The 19429-nt window shown below is 41.5% G+C and overlaps 1 protein-coding gene across 3 annotated transcripts in view; it reads left to right on the top strand.

The window, feature by feature from the left end:
* Positions 1 to 19429, top strand: part of IL16 (interleukin 16) — a 65883-nt gene that overhangs the window by 27928 nt on the left and 18526 nt on the right. For all 3 annotated transcript variants that reach the window (XM_067471436.1, XM_067471435.1, XM_067471434.1), the window contains exons 7-15: positions 3108 to 3218; positions 3338 to 3452; positions 6452 to 6525; positions 8720 to 8918; positions 9321 to 9438; positions 10389 to 10521; positions 12065 to 12152; positions 14589 to 15073; positions 17327 to 17459. In XM_067471436.1, the coding sequence (XP_067327537.1) occupies positions 3108 to 3218; positions 3338 to 3452; positions 6452 to 6525; positions 8720 to 8918; positions 9321 to 9438; positions 10389 to 10521; positions 12065 to 12152; positions 14589 to 15073; positions 17327 to 17459 (1456 nt within the window). The remainder of the gene's footprint in view (positions 1 to 3107; positions 3219 to 3337; positions 3453 to 6451; positions 6526 to 8719; positions 8919 to 9320; positions 9439 to 10388; positions 10522 to 12064; positions 12153 to 14588; positions 15074 to 17326; positions 17460 to 19429) is intronic.

Raw genomic sequence — 19429 nt, 5'->3', positions numbered from 1 at the left:
CTGCAATATCAGCTAAACAGTGTAATTTCTCCAGGGGTGTAGGGCACAGCCACCCCGTGATAATGCGGCATGTCTCATTAAGAGCCACATCTACTGTTTTAGCGTGGTGAGATGTGTTCCACACTGGGCATGCATACTCAGCAGCAGAGTAGCACAGTGCAAGGGCGGATGTCTTCACTGTGTCTTGTTGTGATCCCCAGGTTGTGCCAGTCAGCTTTTGTATGATATTGTTTCTAGCGCCCACTTTTTGCTTGATGTTCAGGCAGTGCTTCTTGTAGGTCAGAGAACGGTCCAGAGTGACTCCCAGGTATTTGGGTGCGCTGCAATGCTCCAGTGGGATTTCCAGATAATAGGATATTAATTCTTATACTCTGTCCTGGGGGGATGGGTCAATTAGCAGCTCCGCAAGACAACATATCCAAGTCGGCTGCCCTTCTGTATCTCTGAATGGCAGACAGGTATACCTCGGTTAACAAAGTGAATGTGTTCCTGGGCATGGCTTCTTTACTGGAACTTGGAATAACATGGAAAGAATAGGCAGAGTAAGGACCCTGTAGCATACTTGCAGTCCTCTAGATATTGTGAAACTCCATCACCATTCCCCCCCAGTTAGCATAGCCAATAGTTAAGTTTAATGTATTGTTGAAGGCTTTCATGGCCGGAATCACTGGGTTGTTGTAGGTTTTTTCGGGCTATATGGCCATGGTCTAGAGACATTCTCTCCTGACGTTTCACCTGCATCTATGGCAAGCACCCTCAGAGGTATTGAGGTCTGTTGGAACTAAGACAAAGGGTTTATATATCTGTGGAATGACCAGGGTGAGACAAAGTTAAGTTGTTGCTGTAGATATGATACGAGGGTTGAATGAAAAGTAATGCCTCCACCTTCGTAACTCCTCAACAGATAGCAGTACTGGTATGCGGCAGGTACTGGCTTGTTCAGTAGACTCTCCTCTGCAGTTCCATTTTGGTGGGAAGCCTTAGCATTGAACGTTGTGTTGTTAAAGTGCAAAGTATGGAACCCTGTGCAGACGATCGGTCAATGCGACTTAAGCAACGTGCAGTCATTGAATTCTTGACACTAAAGGAAATTCAACAGAGAATGCAAGCTGTTTATGGGGATTGTGTTGATGTGAATACTGTGCGTCATTGGGTGAGTAAATTTAAAGATGTTGAGGTGGGAACATCTGACTTGCATGACAAACAAAGAGTTGGGCGTCCTGTGACAACAACCACTGAGCTTCACAAACAAAAGGTTGACAGATTGATTCAGGACGATCGTCGTATCACTCAGAGAGAAATTTCAAGCATAATCAGCATTTCACAAGAACGTGTGGGTCACATTATTGCTTTGCTTGGCTATCAGAAGATCTGTGCACGATGGGTACCCAGGATGCTGATGCCTGAAATGAAAGCGCACAGACTTGAAACTTCAGAGACTGGATCTCATCACCGTACGACATCCTCCATACAGTCCAGATTTAGCACCATCTGACTTCCATCATTATGCTTCTGATGAAGATGTTAAGAGAACTGTGAGACGCTGGTTATGGAAACAGAGTGTCAACTTCTTCCATGATGGCTTCAGATACATCGTTGGCAGAAAAGTATCCAATGGTCTGGTGATTATGTGGAAAAGTGAATAGTGGTAGTTAAAGAGCACATTCTAAGGCAGTGATGGGCAACCTTTTTGAGCATGGTGTATCAAAACTCGCCAAAAAACTGAGCATAACTCAGGTGAGGTGTCACTTCGAGAAAAAAAACCAATATAACAAAAATATATATTGTAATATATAATTGTATTTAATAAACCAAAAAACTAATTATTTAACTTACCTGCTTTTTTCTATAATGTCATATATCTTGGCATTATAGAAAAATGCTGGTGCAGGAGCCGAGGATGAAATGTCCTCGGGATGTGGCCCCATTCTTCTGTGTATGTGGCTGCATGTGGCTGCATGTCATCGAAAATGGCTACGCATGTCAGTGCTGACACACGTGTCATAGGTTCGCCATCATGGTTCTAAGGATTATTTCTGCATTTGATTTGCTAAAATATTCCCATTTGAACCCAAGTAACGCAGGTGGAGGCATTACTTTTCATTCAACCCTCGTACATGAAGGCAATTTGGGAGATCCAATAGTCCTCCAAATGTTATTGGTCTCTGTTTCCTGTCATTCCTGAACATTGGTTATAATTGCCAGGACAGAGAGGAGGTACACCTCACCTTTAGGCTTGAGAAAGGCGGGATAGAAATATTGTGAATAAATAGATCAATAAACATCCGAAGGGCCACCTCTGTAGTAGAGGCTGGGAGATCCAGATGTCAAACTAGATTCGTTATAATAGCAACAGGTTGTTGTCCTTTGGAGTGGCATGGCATTCACTTTTAGAATCATAGAATCATAGAATCGAAGAGTTGGAAGAGACCTCCTGGGCCAGCCAGTCCAACCCCATTCTGCCAAGAAGCAGGAATATTGCATTCAAATCACCCCTGACAGATGGCCATCCAGCCTCTGCTTAAAAGCTTCCAAAGAAGGAGCCTCCACCACACTCCGGGGCAGAGAGTTCCACTGCTGAACGGCTCTCACAGTCAGGAAGTTCTTCCTCATGTTCAGATGGAATCTCCTCTCTTGTAGTTTGAAGCCATTGTTCCATTGCGTCCTAGTCTCCAAGGAAGCAGAAAACAAGCTTGCTCCCTCCTCCCTGTGGCTTCCTCTCACATATTTATACATGGCTATCATATCTCCTCTCAGCCTTCTCTTCTTCATACTAAACATGCCCAGTTCCCTAAGCCGTTCCTCATAGGGCTTGTTCTCCAGACCCTTGATCATTTTAGTCGCCCTCCTCTGGACACATTCCAGCTTGTCAATATCTCTCTTGAATTGTGGTGCCCAGAATTGGACACAATATTCCAGATGTGGTCTAACCAAAGCAGAATAGAGGGGTAGCATTACTTCCTTAGATCTAGACACTAGGCTCCTCTTGATGCAGGCCAAAATCCCATTGGCTTTTTTTGCCGCCACATCACATTGTTGGCTCATGTTTAACTTGTTGTCCACGAGGACTCTAAGATCTTTTTCTGTCATTCTGTTCTGAAATGCAGCTCCTTTCCAGAACTTCACGGTCCTTAAGTACAGTCCAGTTAATACACACCGCATGCGGATTGCAAGCCTCCTTCATTACCAATATCGTTTTAATGAAAGGCCAGGGGAAGGTAAGGCACTTCACTGTTTTCCTTTGTGCAACCAAGCTGGGACTCTCTCAAATGGGTTCATCTGTATGGGGAGTAAATAATATTGCATTTGCTGGGACTTACCTATACCTTCCCATTAGGGCCTCGGCTTCAGCATTGTGGGAGGTCAAGACAGCATTTATGGCCCCATTGGGATATATGTGAAGACCATCTTTCCTCAGGGGGCCGCTGCTGCCGATGGAAGGCTGCAAGAAGGTAGGAAAACCTGGATTCGGCATCAATAATGTAACTTGTTGAGAGTTTAGACTGCAGAAAAGTCTGTTCAGGGAAGAGCCTTCAAGTACAACAGACCCGATTGAGTTACACATCAATAGTACTTTGATTCCACTCAGGGCTGTAGCCAGAAAAAGATTTCGGGAGGGGTTGAAATTTTGGGGGGGGGGGAGGTTGAAAATTTCGCGGGGGGGGGGGGGGGGGTTGAAACCTGCCTCCTAGCTTAGGCTGAAGCCAAGAGCACAGCAGGGGGCAGAGCAGCCTTCAATAGCCTGCAGCTCCGCCCTTGTCAACCACCTCCACCAAGTCTGGCCTCCTTAATGAGAGCATTCAACATCCCCCCCCCCCCCCAACTTAGTTGCTTCACTACTGTTCTGTCGCGCGCTGGGCCTGTAAAGAATTGTCTTTAGAACAGGATGTGCAACCTTTGCCCAGCGGGAAGCCAGGGGGCCTAAAGAGAAGTTCTCAGAGGTTTCCACCACAAACAGTCTTTAGATGGCTTGAGAAGTACAACAAAGTCTTTTATTAATGAACAATCAAAGAGAAACTTCTCTTGTCTTCAGTAAAGCAAATGATTCCAAGCTTTTAGGCAACTGGTGAATTCCTAATTTTGCCCACGAAGGACAGGCAACTGTCTTCAATCACTTCTTCTTTAAAGGAAAATCCCCGTTTTAACTTCTCCCAGGCTGACTGTAATCTAACCCTTGCTGATGTGGGCTCTGCTACCGGGTTGAACTGCGTCTCAAACGCCGAATGGACCTACCAGCAAGACAGTCGATGTTCTCTAGCTGGAGTTCTTTGGTCTTTAGGGCTGTTTTCCTGGAAATTATTTGGAGACTCTTAAGAGCTTTCTCCCCCGGAAGGTCTTAAGGGTTGAAGCTTTTGTACAGGGGAAGCTTGCACACATCCTATACATAAGCTTACCTTGCTGAGACTAACTAAAAATGGCTCCCTTCCCTTCCCAATTGCCCTGAGCAAGGGGCGGGACCAAAACTTAACAGTGATGGACAGGTGACTTGCCCTATGACTGCAACCAAAGAAGCCGCCTATCTGCAGAGTCCCTGAAACCTAGGACTGTAAGCAAACATTTAACACCAAGCAAATAAAGTTGGAGCTCCTGGTACAGCTGTACCAGAACAACTGCATCGGCTATTGCTGCAAGTAATGACAGTGTGAATAAATTGCCAATATTTGCTTGAGATAGTGCTTGCAGTTCTGGAGGGACTCTTGATTTTTTGCATCTCATAGACTTAGCAGGGGGATTGGGTTAACCAGTTAAAATTCATGAGTAAACCAGTTTTTTTAAAAAAATCTGAAACATTTCGGGGGGGGGGGGTTGAACCCCTAACCCCCCCCCCTCGCTATGGGCCTGATTCCACTTTAATGATTGTGACTGTGTCTTAGGGAATCCCGGGATTTGTTGCTGGTGAAGCACTCAGGTTAGCCAAATGTGAAAGGTCCCTTATTTAATACTAAAGACATTTTAAATATCTTGGGAGGCTTAATGTATGCGTATTCCATCCCACTGGGCATGGTTTACATGAGCAGATACTGAAACAAGAAGCATAGTATAACTGAGCAGCAAGATGATTTCCTTATGAAAATAATTTGTGGAAATGGATAAACTTACTATGTTGAGTAAAGAGAACTCTCTAGCTAACTTTAAGAAGGACTGGGGCCCATTTGTTGTATTCCTCCAGCAAAGATGGGGTAAGGTAAAGGTAAAGGTTTTCCCCTGACATTAAGTCTAGTCGTGTCTGACTCTGGAGGTTGGTGCTCATCTCCATTTCTAAGCCAAAGAGCTGGAAAATGGAAGGAAAAAGGAAGAGGGGCTGACCAAGGGCAAGATGGGTGGATGGTATCCTTGAAGGTATCCTTGAAGTGACCTTGAAGGAGCTGGGGGTGGTGACGGCCGACAGGGAGCTCTGGTGTGGGCTAGTCCATGAGGTCACAAAGAGTCGGAAGTGACTGAATGAATGAACAACAACAGAAGTTTCCCCGACATTAAGCTGAAGAGCTGGCATTGTCCATAGCCACCTCCAAGGTCATGTGGCCAGCATGACTGCAAGGAGCGCCGTTACGTTTCCACTGGAGTGGTACCTCTTGATCTATTTATTATTTATTTAAAAGTTTTCTATACCGATCTTCTCACCTAAAGAGGGACTCAGATCCAATTCACAACATGTGTTCATAACAAAAGTACAAACCACACAATGCATCAACAGTAAACAATTAAAAACATATTACAATACAACATCGTCATCGTCACACTTACATAGCCATGTCATCAAAACGTTCCTGGTCATAATTCACAGTTATTCATTCTCCTTCCATGTGGGCCAAGGTTGATTCAGTTATCAAAGGCCACATTCCATAACCAAGTCTTTGTTAGCTTCGTAAACGTCAGGAGGGAGGGAGCAGTTCTAATCTCCTGTGGGAGGGAGTTCCACAGCCAGGGAGCCACCATCGAGAAGGCCCTGTCTCTCATCCCCACCAACCGCGATTGTGACAGTGGTGGGATCGAGAGCAGGGCCGCCCCGGAAGATCTTAGAGACCTCGATGGTTGATCTACTCACACTTGCATGTTTTTGAAGTGCTAGGTTGGCAGAAGCTGGGGCTAACAATGGGAACTCACCCCATTCCGCGCATTTTAACTGCTGATCTTCTGGTCAGCAAATTCTGCAAATAAGCAGTTTAACCCACTATACCACCGCAGCCCTTTTTAGAATTAGAAGGGTATTATTATGTGGGGAAAGGATGTGTCAATGGTTCTTTAATGGATGTGGAACATTGAGAGAATATAACCACCAGACAGAGAATGTAAAACCTTTAGATTAGATAATGTAGATTGTATAGAAATGTTTTTTTAACTCTATATAAAAAAGTATTTTTTAACTTTTTGTTTGTTTGTACGTTTGTGTGTAGGTATTGAATAACTGAGAAAAAGAATAACTGAGTGATTTATTTATTCTGATTTATAGGGGATGAAATCCTGGAGCTGAATGGAGAATTGATGTATGGACTCACCCATTATGAAGCTCTGCAGAAATTCAAGGTCATGTGATAGAATCATAGGATCTCGCCCTTACTCCGCATCCCTCTCTTTATATGCATCGCTCACATGGCCCTCACAGACCTTGTGTGACCCACAGTCACCTTGTGTGACTGTGGAGCAGAACAGACAACTCCGCATCTGTGTGCATGCCCACTATGCCCTGCCTGGTGTACAGAGGAAGAATTGTTGGAGGCTACAGACAATGCGGTGGCTGTTGCCAATTTTTGGTCAGAAATTATTTAGCCATTTTTGCTCCTTCTATTTTTATTGGCTCAGCAGGTTAAATCACTGAGCTGCTGAACTCGCTGACCAAAAGGTTGGCGGTTCGAATCTCAGCTCCTGCTGTTAGCCCCAGCTTCTGCCAACCTAGCAGTTCGAAAACATGCAAATGTTTTTTTATTTTTAACTTGTTTTTGTTATACACACACATACACACATATATATACATACATAGATGGAGCCCCCGGTGGCGCAGTGGGTTAAAGCGCTGAGCCGCTGAGCTTGTTGACTAAAAGGTCGCAGGTTCGAATCCGGGGAGTGGCGTGAGCTTCAGCTTCTGCCACCTAGTAGTTCGAAAACATGCAAATGTGAGTAGATCAATAGGTACCGCTCCAGCAGGAAGGTAACAGCGCATTTAAAGTAAGGTCCACCTGCATTCATTCCAGAGTGGAGATGCACACAGAGCAGGGTATGGACCTTGGGAAACTATAACTCCCAGGAGGACTCCATCCTGGGAGATAAGGTGTCCCTTAATAAATATAAACTGACCATTAGGATCCTTGGGAGCTCCCAGTGGCGCAGTGGGTTAAAGTGCTGAACCGCTGAGCTTGTTGACTAAAAGGTCGCAGTTTCGAATCCGGGGAGTGGCATGAGCTTCCACCGTCAGCCCCAGCTTCTGCCACCTAGTAATTCGAAAACATGCGAATGTGAGTAGATCAATAGCAGGAAGGTAACAGCGCTCCATGCAGTCATGCCGGTCACATGACCTTGGAGGTGTCTACAGACAACGCCGGCTCTTTGGCTTAGAAATAGAGACGAGGACCACACTCCAGAGCCAGACATGCTTGGACTTCATGTCATGGGAAAACCTTTACCTTTACTATCCATACATAGAAACATACAATCTTCAAAATTCAGCAGTCAAAATGCAAGTATTTTTTTCCCAATCCCACCACCACCACATCCCCATTGACCCCCCCCCCCCCCACCCAGGAACAGTTTACTACTTTGCTATACTTATTACAATTTTGCAATCATGAGGATAGTATCATTTAACTCCTTATATCTATCTTTCCCCTTTATTCTGGAAATGAGACCCTTCCATTGTGCCTCCCAGGTCCTTCTGATTTGGCCTGTCTTATAATAACTTTTCCTTTCACTAATATAATCTTGGAGTAAGTAGTTAAAACATGCAAATGTGAGTAGATCAATAGATTAGATACCACTCTGGCGGGAAGGTAACAGTGCTCCATGCAGTCATACCGGCCACATGACCTTGGAGGTGTCTACGGACAACGCCGGCTCTTCGGTTTAGAAATGGAGATGAACACCACCCCCCAGAGTCGGACACAACACAACACAACAACAACAACAACAACAACAACACTTTATTTATATTTCGCCCTTCGTACCCCGAAAGGGACTCAGGGCAGATCACAGTACATATACACGGCAAACAGTCAATGCCACTTTGTGTAGACAGTACACAGACAGACAGAACAGAAGGAGGTGGTTTGTTTCAGCTGTTTTTGGTGCCATGGAAGGTTGGGCTCGAGTCCAGGGGTGCTGTTGCTCTATCCTCTATGACAAAGAGCCGTCAGGACTTCCTCCTTCCTTTTGGTCATCCAGCATTTTCTGATCGTCTTTCTTTATGGCATTGTAAAACACCTCCCCCACTTTTAGTGGTACCTAATTTCTCTAATCACAGCTAAAGCTGTTTTCGAATTGCTTAGGTAAACAATGAGCTAGGTTGACAGTTGGCAGCTCACACCAACCCTTTAGGTTGATAGATCTTATAATTGCTGATGATTTACCAGCTGTGCTAAATCTTTACGTTTACCAACGTAGCTGCTTATGCTCCTTCTATTTTTATCAGTTTTATGCTAATTTATGCAATGCTTTTGATACGAAATGAATAACATGGCCCTGAGCTGCAACCGCACCCCATCTCATGATGATTTCTTGTCTCTAACAGGCCAAGAAAGGTCTTCTTACCCTCACCGTCCGAACGAGCTTCGGCACCCCACACTTATCATCCCATTTCTGCAATTCACCAAGCACCGGGTTATGCGTAGCCAAGGGGGACAGCTCCGTTGGTGGGAAAACGGCTCCATTCCTCTTGGGTGCCCCAAACCCCAATGACCGGATCATTGTGGAAGTCTTCTTAAAGAAAGGTACACATTCGAAGTAGCCCAGGAACAGAACAAAACCAAAACACAAAGTGAAATAGTGCATGACTTTGGAAATAGAAATGAAATGCACAGCTATAGGATGAGTGACCCCTGACTTGGAAGCGGTCCATGTGAAAGGGATATAGGAGTCTTGGAAACTTTTCTGATGGCAGTAATGGGAGATATCCTCAAGTAAAGAGGTTTTGAAGTCCAAAACACCTGGAGGGCCCAAGTTTGCCCATGCCCACCCTTGCAAATTTCAAAGGTGTCATGTGTGTGTGGGGGGGGGGGCGAGTGGGGGGATCTACATTTTTATATTTTTCACCTATTGAGTTGTTTTTCTTAATCATTTAATGGCTTTTTTTGTTTTATACTTTTTTGTGTTTTATGTATTTTTTTTTCCAGAGGCTGGTGTGGGCCTAGGCATTGGATTGTGCAGTATCCCTTATTTCCAGTGTATTTCAGGAATCTTCATCCATGCCCTTTCTCCTGGCTCTGTGGCTCATATGGATGGAAGGCTCAGGTATGTTCAGCAGCATCATAAAATCATAAGAGTTGGAACAGACCATCCTCTGCCTTACTGGAAGAGTTGGAAGAGACCTCATGGGGCATCCAGTCCAACCCCCTGCCAAGAAGCAGGAAAATCGCATTCAAAGCACCCCCGACAGATGGCCATCCAGCCTCTGTTTCAAAGCTTCCAAAGAAGGAGCCTCCACCACACTCCGGGGCAGAGAGTTCCACTGCTGAACAGCTCTCACAGTCAGGAAGTTCTTCCTCATGTTCAGGTGGAATCTCCTCTCTTGTAGTTTGAAGTCATTGTCCAGTCTCCAGGGAAGCAGAAAATAAGCTTGCTCCCTCATTCCTATGTCTTCCTCTCACATACTTATACATGGCTGTCAATTCTCCTGAGTATGAAACAAACAAACAAACAAATAATAAATGGGTTCTTGTAGGTTCTTTCGGGCTATATGGCCATGGTCTAGAGGCATTATCTCCTGACATTTCGCCTGCATCTATGGCAAGTATCCTCAGAGGTAGTGATGTCTGTTGGAACTAGGAAAAAGGGTTTATATATCTGTGGAATGACCAGGGTGGGACAAAGGACTCTTCTCTGCTGGAGCTAGGTGTGAATGTTTCAACTGACCACCTTGATTAGCATTTGATGGCCTGGCAGTGCCTGGGGCAATCTTTTGTTGAGAGGTGATTAGATGTCCCAGATTGTTTTCCCTCTGCTGTTTTGCTGTTTTAATTTTAGAGGTTTTTTTTTAAATACTGGTAGCCAGATTTTGTTCATTTTCATGGTTTCCTCCTTTCTGCTGAAATTGTCCTCATGCTTGTGGATTTCAATGGCTTCTCTGTATAGTCTGACATAGTGGTTGTCAAATGAAATAATCAAATGCTGAAAAAGTGATTTATTTTCCTACCTTTCAATATCATGCAGCACTCTAATAATTGTTGTATTCTTTTCCGAAGGGTTGGAGACGAAATCATTGAAATCAATGAAGCATCCATTCAAAACATGACCCTCAATGAGGTCCATGCCCTCCTAAGCCACTGCAGCCCTGGCTCTGTGCAGGTGATAGTCAGTAGGCATCCAGATCCACAGGTAAATTGACTGTCATGTGAAGCTTCTGGGTTTTGCAAGGCAGGTAACAGATTGTTGTTGTTGTTTTGAGAAGCTAGAGCATCAGGACTGTATAATAATACCTCAGACAGAAGAGGACACTGTTGATCAGGAGGAGTACCTTTCCAAAGTATATCCTCCAACTTCCCATTTTGATAAGGATTGTCCCAGCTAAATTCTTTGGTCCTTTTTTTCAATTGTTTTTAAAATGTTCCTGTTTTTCCTCCCATTTTCCCCCTTAGTTTACCTCATTTGCTGCAAAGTGCGTTCTATAATAGAAAGGTAATTTGCATTCAATTCACTCAGCCAAGAAGAAGAAAAGAGGAAGAGGCCAAAAACCAGTCCTTTCTAGTAGTCTCAGTTCCCATCTACACTGCCATATAATCCAGTTCCTGAATCCAGATTATCAACTTTGATCTGGATTATATGGCAGTGTAGACCCATATAATCCAGTTCAAAGCAGGTAAACTAGATACAAAAATTGGAATATATGGATCCAGCCTCAGACAAAAGCAAGCGGTTTCTTTCTACTATTTATTATTATTATTATTATTATTATTATTATTATTATTATTATTCGAAACACAACAAGATGAGTCCAGCGCAGACAAGATCACTCTGCTGGTTGTTGTATTGGATCACACGTCGGACCCTTCCCAAGTGTCTAAGACTGTGTGATATATCTGTGAATAATGCGTGCAGATCCCAGTAAGGTGGCTTTTTACAGCTGGCAGATTGTAATTTTGTCAGCGCCAATTGTGTTTAAGTGCAGGCCAAGATCTTTAGGCACTGTACCCAGTGTACCAATCACCACTGGGACCACCTTGACTGGCTTGTGCCACAGTCTTTGCAGTTCAATCTTTAAATCCTCATATCGTATCAGCTTTTCCTGTTGTTTCTCTGCAAACCTGCTGTCACCTGGGATTGCGACATCAACAATCCATACTTTGTTTTTTAACACGATTGTGAGGTCAGGAGTATTGTGCTCCAGAACTCTGTCTGTCTGAATCCGGAAGTCCCAGAGGAGTTTGGCGTGTTCATTCTCTGTAACTTTTTCCAACTTGTAATCCCACCAGTTCACCAGTTCTTTGTTGCAGACAGATGGTATTATTATTATTATTATTATTATTATTATTATTATTATTATCTATATTTGTATACCACCCTTCTCAGGCAACTCAGGACGGTTTACAATGGCAACGATTCGATGCCCAAAAACACCATAAAACAAACATTCAAAAACATTAACACATAATATAAAACCATAACAAGAATACTAAAAGCAAACATCATTTGCGTCTCCTAATAAAAACATTGTCCTACTAGCTCGTGGAAGCTTCCTCAATTGTATCTTTTGCCATCAGATTCTTTTTTTAGAAGGATTACAAATAATTAGTATGAACTCTAAGACGGCAACAAAGTCCCACGTGGGAACTTTAATGAGAATACTCGAACTTGTGATCTTCAAGAGACCACTTTTTGGAACCAGTTCACTCTTTAAACGAATACCTGTGACACTTTGCAGGTCTCTGATCATCAGCTGAAGATGGCTGTTTTGCAAGCTGTAGAAAACAACAAGTTAGAAAGAGAGAGGTACCAGTGGAGTACTGAAGGTAAGGAAAATATGTCCCATTATTTAAGTTTCTTTTTTTTAAGCATCTAACTGGATGAGAATAAGGACTTAAAATACACAAAGAATGCCCTACCCTACGCTTGAAACCAACCTAATGCAATGAACACAGCGGCTTTCTACATTTTAAGTATAGCACTCAGTGGAATTTCGTAAATGTGATGAAGTGGCATGGATTGAGTTGCATCGGATAACTCATTGCTCATAATAATTTTGTTAAAATTACCTTTTTGAAGCGATATTGAAGCTTTTTAAAAAAACAGAAGTCCCTTTGCCCTTCCGAAGCCTTTTCCATCATTTTTGTTATGGCTCAGGAAGTGAGTTGGAAATTTTTCAGCTTTTCCCTGCTTCTGGTCCCTGGCCTCGGCTCAAGCCAGAGAAGCCAGTTTTAAAGCCAGAGAAGCCAGTTTTAAGCCAAAGAAGGAAGGAATTTCCTCCGCTCGCTTTTCCCCGCTTCTGGTCCCTGGCCTCGGCTCATGTCAGAGAAGGAAGGGATTTCCTGGCTTCGGCTCAAGCCAGAGAGGCCAATTTTAAAGCCAGAGAAGCCAGTTTTAAACCAGAGACAGAAGGAATTTCCTGGCCTCAGCTCAAGCCAGAGAAGCCAGTTTTAAACCAAAGAAGGAAGGAATTTCCTCCACTTGCTTTTCCCTGCTTCTGGAGTAAAACAACTACTTTCAAAATAAAGACCACCCAATGAATCAGGAAATAAGACTTTCAAACCATTAAGTCTCGGAAGTGTCAAAAAGTTTTGAAATTTTTTTCTGTGAAAATCGGAATTGACTTTAGACTCGAACCACTACATTCGAAACGTGTTTTGAACCATTTTTTAAATCAACCAAGCCTAGTAACTAACTGTGTCATTCAAAATTCTGTTTTCTGCCTCAACCAGCCCAATGTTGCTGGAAATCTTGTAAGCAGGACCTACAGGCATTTTGGGTTGAATTTTTCAGATTGTATGCCGTTATTTGCTCAATCTTATGGGTTCTCCCAATCTAATCTGTCCGAATGGATTCTCCCCTATAAACCATTAAAATTGTTAAGATCTTCTGGAGGGGCCCTGCTCTCGGTCCCACCTCCTTCACAATTGCGTCTGGTGGGGACAAGGGACAGGGCCTTCTCGGTGGTGGCCCCTTGGCTCTGGAACTCTCTCCCGTTGGAGATTAGATCTGCCCCTTCCCTCCTGACTTTCAGAAAGCTGGTAAAATCTTGGCTTTGGAATATAGCATTTGCAGAATGATGATTGAGTCAATAACGGCTGACCACACCGGCGGATGGTGATGAATTTGTGATTTTACTCTGACGACCTGGCTTTTGTAATTGTATGATCTGTATTTTAATGTATTTTTGTATTAATGTATTATGATGCTATTATGTTTATTCTATGTGTGAAGAAGTTGTTAAACTGCTGCCACCAATTGTGAAGAAGACCGTTTTAATGCCACCGAATGCCACCAAATGTGAAGGTGCGAGTGGTAAAACACCCACTGCCACCTAATCTATGAGGGAAGCCAGGCAACGATCAATATCAGCCTAGGAGCTATTTTATAAAGGGACTGTTAATTACAGAAGGCTTTATTTATTTGATAGCTTAGCGTTTACTTTCCTGGCTTGACTTTACTATTGCAGGCTGTTCAACTTAGGAGAAACTGTATCAGGCAAGGCTTGAGGAGAACAGTAACATGTTTATTTTAAGAGGAGTATAACATGTTTAACTGTTTCTTCTCAAGAGGCACAAATCTTGATGGTTACATTGGAAAGGTTTCATGAGTAATCTCAGGCACAGACTTCAAAACGTTTCACAGCAGGCACAGCAGGCTTAAACCTAGCCAAACCTTGATTCTTAATTCAGAATCAACAACCCCCTGTAGCTCTCTCACTACCGGGTCCTTCTCTGCAACCACTTTGGTTACCAATTGATTCCCTGAATCTCCACACTGAGATCCAGTCTTTCCTATAGCACACCGGCTACAGACACATTCCCTGAATCTCCACCCAGAGACTCAGTGTTCCCCTCAGTAGCTCATTGGCGTACTGACTGACTTTTTAAAACAGCTGCCTCCTGAAGAGGCAGTTGGCTCCGCCCCTGTTGCTATGGCAACTCAGCTAACGCCAAGCCACCATCTCCCACAAAACATAATCTCCCATACTTACCATCCCTAAACCACTGTCCAAACTACACATAACCAAAGGAATAAAATTTACACATTGTCACACTATGTGTGTATGAATTTTCTTCTGTTAGCCGGCCTGAGTCCTTCTTCGGAGGTCGAGAAGACCGAGTTATAAAAGCTCTAAATAAAATAAATAAATAATCAAAAGTAGTGAACAAGTGATGAGTTGCATAACAAGTTACCTAAAATTATTGGTAGCAACTTTGCTTCCTTTTCCTCCCAATATCTTCTTCTTGTTTTAAAAACAGGTGTCAAAAGTCTGGAGAACAGTTGGCATAAGAAACCTCCTTGTGAAAAATACTCTGAGAAGCATGCTCTTCGTGGCAATCATCACTCCCAAAAGATTATGATCCGCTCCAGCAGTGACAGCAGTTGCAAGCCCAGGTCATCTGGGGGAAATGGTCTTGCTGACCAGCTGACCGATTTGAAACCAAAAGGACATAGTATTGACATACCGGTCATCAGGCAATCTGGCTCGTTGTTCTCTTCTTCCAGATCTAGTCTAGAGAACGACTCATCTCCACCAGGACTTAAGGACGCCAGTCACCTCTTGCGAAACAACACAAAGAAATCCACGGAGATCCTGGTTCGAAAACCTAGGTCATCCAAACCCAAACCCCCACCAAGGAAGTATTTCAAACAAGACAGTGCTGTCGATGAGCAGATTAGCAGAGAAGTGAAAGACAAGACCGGCCTGCAAGGGGATGGGAACCTAACTTCTCCAAATACTCAGGCAAGACAGATATGTTCACAGTAGTGCTCTCTTCAGTGGATGGCACGGACTTTGGTGCTACAGGGTGTTAGGAAAATATTTACCAAAAAGAAGAACGCTTAGCTTACGGCAAGCGGAAAGCAACAGTCTGCCTGACTTGAGATGCAGAGTTTTATCTTTAAGAGTTTCAAAAATGTATTAAAACATAAGGATTACATTTCTTGATAGAAAATGATTGGGTCTAAGATTTCTAATTAACTCAATTACTTTTAAGTTCAACCAAAAGGATAAATAACGTATATACTCAAGTATAAGCCAAGATTTCAGCCCCTTTTTTAGGCTGAAAAAGCCCCCCTTGGCTTATACTTGAGTCAAAGTTATTTATATTTTACTCTATTATTATTATTATTACTATTATTATTATTATTACAGTTATTATTTTACTCTATTTATTATTATTATTATTATTATTATTATGACATTTACATTCTTTTACTCTATTATTATTTTTATTACATTTATTATTTTACTCTATGATTATTATTATTACATTTACATCCTTTTATTCTATTATTATTTTATTACATTACTTTATTATTACTGTTATTATTACATTTACTTTCTTTTACTCTCTTATTATTTTTATTACATTTATTATTTTACTCTATAGATTGTTATTATTACATTTATAATCTTTTACTCTATTATTATACTATTTATTGTTTTATTATTTTACTCTATTATTATTGTGATTATATTTACATTCTTTGCTCTATTATTTTTATTACATTTATTATTTTATTCTAGGTATTATTATTATTACATTTATTATTTTACTCTATTATTTTTATTTTTATTACATTTATTATTTTACTCTATGATTATTATTACATTTACATTCTTTTACTCTATTATTATTTTATTACATTTATTATTTTATTATTATGCTTACATTTTAGTCTATTATTTTCATATTTATTTTATTAATTTACTCTGTTATTATTGTTATATTTACATTCTTTACTCTCTTATTATTTTTATTACATTTATTATTTTACTCTATAGATTGTTATTATTACATTTATATTCTTTTAGTCTATTATTATAATATTTATTGTTTTATTATTTTACTCTATTATTATTGTTATTATATTTACATTCTTTGCTCTATTATTATTTTTATTACATTTATTATTTTATTCTAGGTATTATTATTATTACATTTATTATTTTACTCTATTATTTTTATTTTTATTACATTTATTATTTTACTCTATGATTATTATTACATTTACATTCTTTTACTCTATTATTATATTTATTATTTTACTCTTATTATTATTACATTTATATTCTTTTATTCTATTATTATTTTATTACATTTATTATTTTATTATTACTCTTATTATTACATTTACATTTTTAGTCTATTATTATAATATTTATTGTTTTATTATTTTACTCTATTATTATTGTTATTATATTTACATTCTTTACTCTATTATTATTTTTATTACATTTATTATTTTATTCTAGGTATTATTATTATTATTATTATTACATTTATTATTTTACTCTCTTTATTATTATTGAAAGGATACATAAGCATGTTTACACTGAAGGTGGTTAAAATAATGATTTGATCAAAGTTGGACAGTCTTATCTTGAATTACAGTTTTATGTAAATATTCAAAAACAATTAACTTACTGATGCCTCAATTAATGAATTTTGTATCTATTTTTATTTTGAAATTTACCAGTAGCTGCTGCATTTCCCACTCTCAGCTTACACTTGAGTTGGTACATTTTGATAGTTTTATGTGGTAAAACTGGGTGCCTTGGCTTGTATTCGGGTCGGCTTATACTCGAGTATATACGGTATCTAAAGACAATATTCTCTCATTCATACATAATTGAGGATGCTTCATGTTTGCCATCTGAGCCTGAAGTATAAAGGTTGCTGTCATACAGAGGGTGCACTGAGGGAGTGTACATTGTGAAGAAAAAGTGGGGTAATAATAATAATAATAATAATAATAATAATAATAATAATAAATAGAGCATGGGAGAACAGAGGCTGGCAAATGATATCTTTGCTGTTCTGGCGAGTTTAGCAAATGCTGCAATAGCAAGGCACCAGCCCAGCTCTCTGAAATGGAGCATAAGTGGGTTCTGGCAAGCCATGCTACATATGGGGAAGCAAGCTTTGATGCAGAGGATGCCGTTTTGTGTGGTTATGTTTTGTCACACTTGTGCTTCCTGTTTATTTCGCAGGAAGTAGAAGACCTGCTGTGGCAAAGAAACAAAACGGTTGTAACGTGCGGTGCCTTTGCAAGTTCTTCAGTACCGAGACCTACAGAAGAGTCAAACATCGGATCTGTAGACCAAGAAAAGAAGGCCCACAAAGGTATGTTTCGTTCTGTGCAATTGTCAGCAAAGATGAGCTCATTCATGCTGAAAAGGCAGCAGTGGTGCTGAAATTTGAAGCTGAAATTTCAGTTTCAGGCAGCCAATGACTCAAAACAGGCAATTAGTGAATAGTACTGGTGGAAATTGAGGACAAATGTAGGATATATTCAACCTGGTTTGACATTTCTCATCCTGGGGGTCGAGACCTCTGGAGGGAGTTGCGAGGGGTTTTCAGAGGGGTTGCCAAAGACCATCAGGGAACATATATTTCTGATGGTCTTAGGAATCCCTTTGACAAAAAGGTTGAAGATCATAGAATCATAGAATCCTAGAGTTGGAAGAGACCTCATGGGCCATCTAGTCCAATCCCATTCTGCCAAGAAGCAGGAATATTGCATTCAAATCACCCCTGACAGATGGCCATCCAGCCTCTGTTTAAAAGCTTCCAAAGAAGGAGCCTCCACCACACTCCGGGGCAGAGAGTTCCACTGCTGAACGGCTCTCACAGTCAGGAAGTTCTTCCTCATGTTCAGATGGAATCTCCTCTCTTGTAGTTTGAAGCCATTGTTCCGCGTCCTAGTCTCCAGGGAAGCAGAAAACAAGCTTGCTCCCTCCTCCCTGTGGCTTCCTCTCACATTTTTATACATGGCTAACATATCTCCTCTCAGCCTTCTCTTCTTCAGGCTAAACATGCCCAGCTCCTTAAGCCGCTCCTCATAGGTCTTGTTCTCTCTGCCTGTCCTTCTTTTCCTTTTTGGAAATGGACAGTGAATCCTCACACCAAAAACCTTCCTTTGTTGTGATCCGCTGGCCTTGCAACCAAGGGGAGGTCTGTTTCTTAGACTCCAAGCAAGGAGGGGAGAGCAGTCGTGCTCAGCACATAGCAGTGTGGTGCACGTGTGCAGGCAAGGGAGAGTGTGTGATGCTGGAAGGAGGTTCACACCAGCTAATCCCTTCAATGCGTGGTGGTTCTGTGTGGGAAGATTGTCCCAGTTCTATCACTGGTGGAGTTCAGAATGGTCTTTGATTGTAGGTGAACTATAAATCCCAGTAGCGACAACTCCTAAATGTCAAGGTCCTTTTTCTCTAAACTCCGCCAGTGTTCACATTTAGACACATTCACTATTTGTGCCAAGTTTGGTCCAGATTCAAGGTCAATGCACACCAAACCCTTCCAGTACAACTCCGAGACTCAACTCCAAGACTCAAGGTCAATGCACACCAAACCCTTCCAGTATTTTCTATTGGTCATGGGAGTTCTGTGTACCAAGTCTGGTTCAATTCCATCATTGGTGGAGTTCAGAATACTCTTTGATTGTAGTTGAACTATAAATCCCAGTAATGACAACTCCCAAATGTCAAGGTCTATTTTCTCTAAACTCTGCCAGTGTTCAAATTTGGGCATATTGAGTATTTGTGCCAAGTTTGGTCCAGATCCATCATTGAGTCCGCAGTGCTCAGTAGATCAGTGTTTCTCAACCTGGGGGTTGGGACCCCTGGGGGGGTCGTTAAGGGGTGTCAGAGGGGTCACCAGGGACCATCATTAAACACAATATTTTCTGTTGGTCATTAGGATTCTGTATGGAAAGTTTGGCCCAGTTCTATCATTGATGGGATTCAGAATGCTCTTTAAATCCCAGCAATTACAACTTCCAAATGGCAAGGTCTATTTTCCCCAAATTCCACCAGTGTTCACATTTGGGCATATTGAGTATTCTTGCCAAGTTTGGTCCATTTCAATCATTGTTTGAGTCCACATTGCTCTATGGATGTAGGTGAACTACAACGCCAAAACTCAAGGTCAATGCCCACCAAACCCTTCCAGTATTTTCTGTTGGTCATGGGAGTTCTGTGTGCAAAGTTCAAGTCCATCCTTGGTGGAGTTCACAATGCTCTTTGATTGTAGGTTAACCATGAATCCCAGCAACTACAACTCCCAAATGACAAAATCAATCCCACTCCAACCCA

Source organism: Anolis sagrei, chromosome 9 (genome assembly GCF_037176765.1).
Source record: "Anolis sagrei isolate rAnoSag1 chromosome 9, rAnoSag1.mat, whole genome shotgun sequence".
Lineage (NCBI taxonomy): Eukaryota > Metazoa > Chordata > Lepidosauria > Squamata > Dactyloidae > Anolis > Anolis sagrei.
This window is presented reverse-complemented; position numbering and strand designations above follow the sequence as displayed.